We start from the raw sequence: 8,896 nt of genomic DNA, 5'->3' as shown, positions 1-8,896 counted from the left end.
AACAAGATATCTGCATTTATATTTTATATTCGTACATTTTAGACATTTACATATATATATATATATATATGCATGTAATTAAATATATATCTGTACATACGTAAGCAACAAAACGATAATGTACTACGAGAGCCACAAGCATCGAAGACGATATATAAGAAATTTTCCTTTATATTTTCTTGTTTCTTTCTTTTAATTACAAAGATCCTTTATATATATTTTATGATATTTGCTAATCAAAATTTAAGATAGAAATTTTAATTTTAATTTTAATTTTTATGTAAAATTAAATTAACATATACCATCGTGGGAAAAAAAAGATTTATACACGTATATATGTATATGATTGTGAAGGTGCGTGTATGTATGTGCATAATTGCATATTTGTGGAAGCTACCTAACGTAAAATGCATGATGAATGGTGTAATAATTATTTTTAGTGACGAACATGTGATGTTGTAATGATTAAGTACATGGAGAGTGACAAATTTTAATTTTGCTATTTCCCGTGAAGCTTAATGCTCTAAATCATAGCAATACACGGAAATAATTTTCTCGATCATCTTAATAATTTTATTTTATAAATTAATAATATCAAAACTAAATCAAAATAAAATAATTATTCAAATTATAGATTAAAAAAATAATTTAACAATTACAATAAAGTTTTTAAAAATATAGATTTTAATTAGTTAAATTCGAATTAGTAAAAAAAAATTGAGGCCGATCGGAGTGGGTTTGAGTTTGATATCCTAAAATTCGTTATAATTCACCCTGAACCGACTCCATTACTGGTAATTAATTAATATTTATATGTAGTTTTTTTTTTTATATATACGAGAGATAAGAACGATACTCTATTGTGTGTAATTTTATTATTTTTCATGTGGGAGATATGACAATAACTTTTTGAATCAATTCATTTAATATAATTTATCTAAATACAGTTTTTTAAAGTCAAAATATAGATTTTGATTGGTTAAACGCACTCCATTGTCATTATTTAATTCACTATGAACTCAGTTCGTTGTCATCCTTAATAATATAATTGAAATTATAAAAAATACATTAAAAATCTATTGAAAAATCCAACTTGAGAGGCTAAAAGTTAAAGTGAGGGAGGGATATTTTGATTTCAACAAGTATCTTACCTATTTAAACTATTGTGATCTCGTTAAATATGACTATCAATAGTTATTATAAAATTATATTTTGTTACCATTTTTATTATTATCTATACCATATTAATTAATAAAGTCGCAAAAAAAAAATATGATAACGAACGATAGATAAAATAATATTTAGTATAATGTTTATCTATCATTTATTATTATTTTCATAGGATATTAAATAATATTTAAGACGGTAACAAAATATAATTTTATAATAATTATAATTGTCAAATTGGTAACTATATAACAAAATACTATAAAAATATGTACGGATACCTTCAAATAGGTATAATTAATTTAGAGAATATATATATATATATGTATGGGGTGGGAAAGATTTATTTTAATGTGTGGTGGTAGACTTTGATGGGTAAGCCTTTGGGAAAATCAACGAAGGGGAAAGCAAAGGCTTGATCAAAATCAGCCAAGTCCCAGTGGAAATTGAGGACCAAGTGGTGGATGAAAACGGCCATTTCTAGCTTAGCCAATTCGGACCCAGCACATAGCCGTGGTCCTCCCCCGAATGGCATGAAGTAATTGCTGCTTGTTGCGCTCGTGCTCGGCCAACTTGAATTTGACACACGATCTCCGTTGTTATTATTATTTTGCTGTACAACAAATATATAGAAAATTATTTTAATTTATATTTATTTTATTTTTTTAATAACTAAAGTAGATTATATAATTTAACACGAATTAAAGAGAGAAATTGAGGAGCAATTTAGCAAACAATAATAATAATAATGATAAAGCACTCATCATGCACGTGCATGTGAGAACCCCACAAACCCACATGGGCTTTAATCATCTCATTCCCCCACACCTCCCCACACGCACGAGGGACATTGTTGATCTTAATTACTGCTGCTTTTTGTGGGACCCACTCAAAGACGGTACACTGTAAATTTTTCTCCATTATATCTTACATATATATATATGATTTCATTAAATTATTGTTGTTCTATATAACTGTTAGAAATGAAACAGCATAAAACATTTTTAAGGATTAGGATAATTTAAGGTAAATTATCAGTCGATGAGATTAAAATTTTAAACTTTAAACTGAAAATCATTTTTTTTTTCTTTCTAAAAAGGTAAAACTAAAATTTTGGGTCAATCCCTCAAAACTTTTCATATCAATAGCGAAGGTTTTGTCTTCATCCAACATATACCACGGGGTCAAAAAACGACGGCGTAATGTTATCATTTATTTAGTTAATATAAATGAAACTTCAAATAATTTGTAAACGCTGTCGTTTAATTCGTAGAGACTAACCTGCCATCTCCATGGATTGAACTGCTGCGGCTCCTCGAAAAGTGACGGATCTAGGTGTACCGCTGAAATAACCGGCAACACTTTCCACCCGCATGGAATGTCATATCCTATTTCAGTAAATAATAACATTTGTCTTTTCAGTAAATCACAGTAATTTTCAAGTAATTTTCCTCATGCAAACGATATTAATTAATGTTACCTTTGTACCTCACGTCTTTAAGAGCCTTTCTGTGCAAAAACCTGACTACGTTTCCAAGCCGAAGGGTCTCACTGATAACCTTCGTAGTAAGAACACAAGTACGTATAAATATAACGTATGCCAGAGTATTTATAATATTAATATTGATCTTTTACTAATTAATTAGATTAAAGAAACGAATTAATTATATTTGGTAAAACCCAGGCTTACACATTGAGTAAAATCCATTTTTTTGTAATCTTCCCAATCCAACTCCACTTCCCCTGTTTGCTTCTTTGCTCTCACTATTTCAAGATGTTCTTCCTAATAAAATAAAAAGTAAATAAAAATTAATCTTCTTACTACTCAGAAAATTATGACTAATTAAGCTAAGTACCCATGATTAGTATTACCTTTAACTGCTGAACAGCACGGGGACAAGCCTGCAAGAAGTAGATGGCCAAAGCTATGGCGACAGATGAAGTTTCGTGGCCCGCAAAGAGTAGACTGAGAATCAAGTCAAGAATTTGCTCAGTTGAGAGGTCCGAATGCTTCAAGACCCACCCGAGAAGATCGTCTTCCTCCTTGCTTTCTCTTATCCTCTCCTCCATTTTTCTCTCGATGAACCTCAATATGGTTGACCGAGACTGAAAAAATAGAGCACCCGACAAGATGAACAGAAGCTCGTAGTGAACGATAATGGAGTTTTCTGAGCTTTACCTGCAAAGCTTTTCGATATGGAGTTCCAGGAAAATTCAATGGAGCAGAAACAACTCCTTTCATGAAAGTAACGTACTCTCTTTTAAGCTGTTCTGTTTCGGGGTGCCCAGGGTCCATGCTCATGATATGCTTTGCCATTAAGTTGAACGTAAACTGTGGACAGCAAGAACAGTTTCTCTCTTGATTCTCTCGAAGTTAAATTGGATTAAACGAAGAGGATTTTATAAGTTTTCTCAAAATTTCTCACCTTTTTCGCTTCGTCTTGAGCTGAAAACACAGAGTTCTCCTTCCATAAATTCAAAACCAGAAGGGTCTGCTTCTCAACTTCTTTCAACAGATGAGTTCTGAGTCTCGCGTGGCTGAGAAAATTCAGCGATATAATCCTCATATCTCTATGCATGTCTCCGACAAGAACCAGCATCGACCATTTCCCAAGAATGCCGCCGATGCTTCTCGGGTAACTGCATTCGAATAATCTTCCTTCGTTCTGCAAAATAAATCTGTTCAGCCCCGCATCTGCCGAAACTATCGTCGGCTCGCCGAACAAATTCGACTTGTAGATTTTCCCGTACCTGAAAAGTCACGCAAACCCAGAAAAAAGCAGTCAATTTCTCAGATGGGTCCTTGATTTTTAGCTCGAAAATCAATTAATCCATCCATCAATCGATCAGTCCTGTTACCTCGATATGTGTTCCGACATGAATTCTCCGATGGAAGTTGCAGAGAAAGGCTTCAAATATCCGATTGTTTCGCCGATAAATGGCCAGCCCATGTTGCCTGGCGGCAGATTTAATCTTCTCTGCTTTCTTTTAATCAGAATTAAAACGAGAACCAGAACTAAGAAAGATGGAAGAAGCAAGAGAATATGTTCTATATTAGACATGGTAGCTAAGATTAAACTTCTCTTTCTCTCCTCCCCTCTCTCTCTCTCTCTCTCTCTGTGTTTTGAGTTGGTTCCTCGCAAAAATCAAACTATATATATATACTGTACACACGGATACATATACACAGAAAGCATATATATATATATATATATATAATCTAAGGAAAAGAGAGTTCCATTTCGGTAAGGAGCTTTTAAAAAATGCAGGTGGTTTTGGTGAAATCAGAGCTAATGAAAGGTTATAAGCCAATGGTTTGTGCTTTTAGAGTTCTTTTAAGCGAAAAGAGCGGAAAGTTAGTACGGAGAAATTGGATTTACACTTAAAGCAAAATGACAAAAATACCCTCGTCTTCATCAATCTCTCCATCTCCTTGCAGTTCTGTAGGTTAATCTGTGTTGACCCGGGGGCCCCACATAGTATAAGCGACAGCGGTCAAAGTCAAATTTCGATAATTTGTAATACCACAATTGATTGGCTAAAGAGATGATAAAATTAATTTATCTTTAGCGGCGATTTTTAAGATTGTTTTTTAAAATATTTAGAGAATGCCCCGTGAATATTTCATGATACCAAAAAAGGAAATTACAGTTCTCTCTATGACATATATATTTATATATATAGATATAGATTCATACGTATGTCTTTTCATTGTGATCTAATTTTCTTAAATTGATAGGGACGGTGGTTTGAATTCCATTTTGGTACAAGAAGAAAGGACATGTCTCTTCACAATAAAATTATTATTCCAAAAATATTTTTATTTTGGTTATTTTATGTATATATATAGATTTAATATAATTATTTGTGTGACAATTCATATCATGTCCTGTATACATTAAAATAGAATATATATTATCCTGCACCAATGTAATGAATCTAAATAATTCAACAAGGTGAAAGTTTAACTATTATTTTAACACGATTAGTTGTACTATTATATCTCAATTTCAATATTAACATCCTATCTCCGTTAGGTACCATTGCTAAACATTCCAGTTTCAGTTTCTATTTCAATGTATCTGAAAATGAAAGTAATGAATATGCATAATTTAATAAAATAAAATTTAGAATTGAAAACTAAAGTTTGACAATTAGTTAAACTTCCTCCCCAATATTTTATATCTACTTCATTCTACACCCTATTTCTCCTCTTTACTATTAACCACACTCTCTCCCGATCATTACTTTCCTCACGCTCACACTTATTCCCGATCGTTACCTACTACTTCCAACACTCTACTTTTCCCCATCTTATGCCAACATATGACAAAACTTGGCTCCCTCCTACCTCCTCTAACCCTCAACAGTTAGCCTCGTCAACACACCAACCACAGAACGCAAAACACATCCGCACTTTTGACAATAATACCACACTAATTCACTACCAACTAATGTAATAACTGGGGAAAATGGAAAGAGAAAAGAAAAAAAAGAAAAAAAAGAAAAAAAAGGAAAAAATAACAGAGGAAAAAGGGGAGCGGGAAAGAGAAAGAGGAGAGGACGGAAGGTTCCAGAAGGAGAGAGAAATGAAGCGAAGCGGAGAGAAGAGGAGACCGCGGACGGTGATAGCGCGATCGACCAAAAGAAGGAAGATGGAAGATGGAAATGGGAGGTACGGTAACAAACTTCAAATACGTGTGTTGATTTGAGTTTGAAATGTTTGGATGTGTGGTGTGCGTGGTGACGGCTTATGGAAGTAGCGGTGTACGGAGGAGGCCGTGTAGGGTGAGTGTGTGGAATAAGGCAGGTGGAAGGAAGTTGGTCGCGTGAGAATCGCGGGAGGAGAGAGGGAGAAGGTGACGGTACGAGCGAAGGCCGAGAGAGAGATAGGAGTGTGGAGTGAGTGGAGGTTGGAAGAGAGGAAAATATGTGTGAACTGTGTGAGAGGGAGCGGGTTGTGTGAGCAACGCGAGAGGAGAGAGGAAGATGTGTGAGGTTAATGAGCGGTGTGAGGAGGAACGAGTTGTGTGAGCAACGCGGGGGAGGATAGGAAGATGTGTGTGAACTGTGTGAGAGTGAGCGGGTTGTGTGAGCAACGCGGGAGGAGAGAGGAAGAGGTGTGAGGTTAGTGAGCTGTGGGAGAGGGAACGGGTGGAGTGAGTAACGCGGGAGGAGATAGAAAGATGTTGTGGCGGGAGGATATTATCCGAGAGAGAGATAGGGAGAGGCAGTGAGTGAACGCTTGGGAAGGGAAGGATCCGCGGGGTGAGTGAGGTGCTTGAGGGAGTGGAGTGGGGTAGCTGGAGCTTTGGGAGAGAGCAGGACCGAGGGAGGGGGGGGGGGGAGAGAGAGAAAGTGTCGGTCGAGTGAGTAAAGTTCGAGGCGGCAGGGGAAAGACAGTGTGAGTAGGGGCACCTAGGGCATGTCATAGGTAGTGGGCGAAGAGGGGCAGTGGGAGAGAATGAGTAGTGTGTGTGTGTGGCCCGATAGGGGTCGATAGGTGGACGATGGTCACCGATGTTGGTGACACAAGTGAATAAAAATGGTGTGCGTGCGTGGCCTGGTATAGGTCGAGAGATGGTTAGTGGTCGCCGATATCGGTGACGGGAGAGAATGATCAGAGTGTGCGTGAGTGGCCTGGTATAGGTCGAGAGATGGCTAATGGTCGCCGATGTTGGTGACGTAAGTGAATGAAAACGGTGTGCGTGTGTGGCCTGGTATAGGTCGAGAGATGGCTAGTGGTCGCCGATATCGGTGACGAGAGAGAATGATCAGAGTGTGTGTGAGTGGCCTGGTATAGGTCGAGAGATGACTAATGGTCGCCGATGGTGGTGACGGGAGAGAATGATTAGAGTGTATGTGTGTGGCCCGATAGGGGTCGGTAGAGGAATGATGGTCGTTGATGTTGGTGACGAAAATGAATGAAAAATAGTGTGCGTGCGTGGCCCAATAAGGGTCGATAGGTGGTTAATGGCCGCCGACCTTGGCGGTGGGTGGTATCATTAGCACGTTTGGGGTGCCGTCGGGGAATGAAAACCCTAGGTAGGTGGGATTGTAGGTACTGGGGGGGGGAGGGGGGGGGAACTGGGGTTCAATAGTGAACTGTTGGTAGATGCATGAGGTTTATATTGTTGTATTTCACATATGTATTTTGAGTTTTACTGTACTGGGTTAAATGAATTTACTCTTTTCTCTTTACAGATGATGTAGGGACGGAGTCCGGATCGAAATTGTTGGCTTCCGAACCTAGTGTGTAGAGTAACAGGATAAAAATTTTAGTTTCTTTTGATCGAATGGAATGTGCAAAATTGATGGTAGCATAGATATTGAGTATGGTTGTATTGTGTGCGATGACTTGTACATGATTGTAGGTTTATCTTGATCATTGAATAAGGGATTGTGATAGTGTTTCCTTGTGCATGACCGATTGGTTATGGAATTGGTTACTTTGTTAATTACGTCCAATGTGAAAAGAAAAAAAAGACGGGGTGTTACAACTAACCAGTCAAGACCACTCACGTATGCAACCTCCCAACACAAACAACTAGTTCCTCACATTCTAATTTGCAAACACTGGCCTAAAAGGACCACACACACACACACCATTGTTGCATCCTGGGTCTCACCCCAACAACAACCACAACAAACAAATGTCAGCCACAAAGTAGCCATGTGCACCAGCACCTCACATCATCATATTGGCACCCCCGACACACCACCATCCCAGCATCAAATGACCATTGAATGGCCACTTCGGAACCTGCCAATATCGACCAACGGCCTCACACATACCTGACCAGATGAGTGCCTTATCGACCACTGAGTGGCCATACACACACTGCGTGCCACCACTCACCACATCGGCATACCAAAACCTACAAGCATCGGCCAAATGGCCTCACACACCCATGCATCAATATATACACACACTACATGCCACTAATCATCGTACCGGCACACCAGAACCTGCAAACATTGGCCAAATGGCCTCACACACCTGCGCACCTACATAGCTAGCTACTGACCAATGAATGGCCACTACTTCATCTACCTTTCTTCTTATTTTCCAATTTCCAATGTGTATAGACCTCACATCCCCCTTAGCTCTCGGTTACTCACTGATTCCCCTTTCAAACACTCTGTTATAGCCTATACAACTCTAACTCGGAATCCTTTCCACTCTTCACTCTCTCACATACGGTACACCCCTACCTATTAGAACCGTTGTTCATCCTTATGGTTCAATCGACCCGTTCTTTCTTTCTTTCTTAGGTTTCAACCTTCAATCACACCTCCACATTTAAATCACCTCACTACTTCTTTCTCTCTATCTCGGTGCACCTTAACTAACATGAAACAAAAGAATACACAATGCATTGCCATAAATAATTTTGAAATTCCAAATTCTTCTTACCTCTCGCTTCTATGCTACTCTGTCTCACAAAATCTATTACGACCTCACTTTTTCCAGAAACTTCCGGTCAATCGTCTCTCACTGTAACTCGGTTCCTTCTCTTTCTCGTGCACTCCCTGTTTTTCCCTTCTCTTTGTTTTCCTCTCTCTCTCGTTCACTCTCTATTTTCCCCTCTTTTTCTTCTCTGCCTGACCCCCTTTTTATACCCAGCCCAACCTCAAAGCTTGACGGTTGAATGCCTATATAATCCCAGTCGTCCATCCTACCCTCCCTCATATATCTAGGCTATTACAATTTGTATCCATTAAAACT

General features: G+C 38.0%; 1 protein-coding gene and 1 long non-coding RNA gene across 3 annotated transcripts; one reads left to right on the top strand and one right to left on the bottom strand.

Annotated features, from left to right (window-relative positions):
- Positions 1 to 1,356: 1,356 nt before the first annotated feature.
- On the bottom strand, positions 1,357 to 4,460 carry DWF4 (Cytochrome P450 superfamily protein). 2 transcript variants are annotated; one of them, XM_022052327.2, is made up of 8 exons: positions 4,027 to 4,459; positions 3,594 to 3,918; positions 3,347 to 3,499; positions 3,040 to 3,273; positions 2,858 to 2,950; positions 2,648 to 2,726; positions 2,449 to 2,555; positions 1,357 to 1,780 (listed from the first exon to the last, which is right to left on the bottom strand). In XM_022052327.2, the coding sequence occupies exons 1-8, from the start codon at positions 4,227 to 4,229 to the stop codon at positions 1,511 to 1,513; spliced, it is 1,464 nt and encodes a 487-aa protein (XP_021908019.1). In that variant the 5' UTR covers positions 4,230 to 4,459; the 3' UTR covers positions 1,357 to 1,510. The 2 variants fall into 2 exon arrangements, with proteins under 2 accessions (XP_021908019.1, XP_021908020.1); XM_022052328.2 differs by lacking the exon at positions 2,858 to 2,950 and having other exon boundaries at positions 4,027 to 4,460.
- A 1,148-nt stretch (positions 4,461 to 5,608) lies between these two features.
- LOC148266194 (uncharacterized) lies at positions 5,609 to 7,573 on the top strand. Its single transcript, XR_015818746.1, has 2 exons — positions 5,609 to 5,842; positions 7,372 to 7,573. It is a non-coding gene; the product is annotated as an uncharacterized LOC148266194 (long non-coding RNA).
- Positions 7,574 to 8,896: the final 1,323 nt, after the last annotated feature.

Source organism: Carica papaya, chromosome 4 (assembly GCF_054855325.1).
Source record: "Carica papaya isolate Zhongbai chromosome 4, ASM5485532v1, whole genome shotgun sequence".
In the NCBI taxonomy this organism is placed as follows: Eukaryota; Viridiplantae; Streptophyta; class Magnoliopsida; order Brassicales; family Caricaceae; genus Carica; species Carica papaya.
Note: the sequence above shows the minus strand (reverse complement) of the source record. Positions and strands in the feature narration are given on the sequence as shown.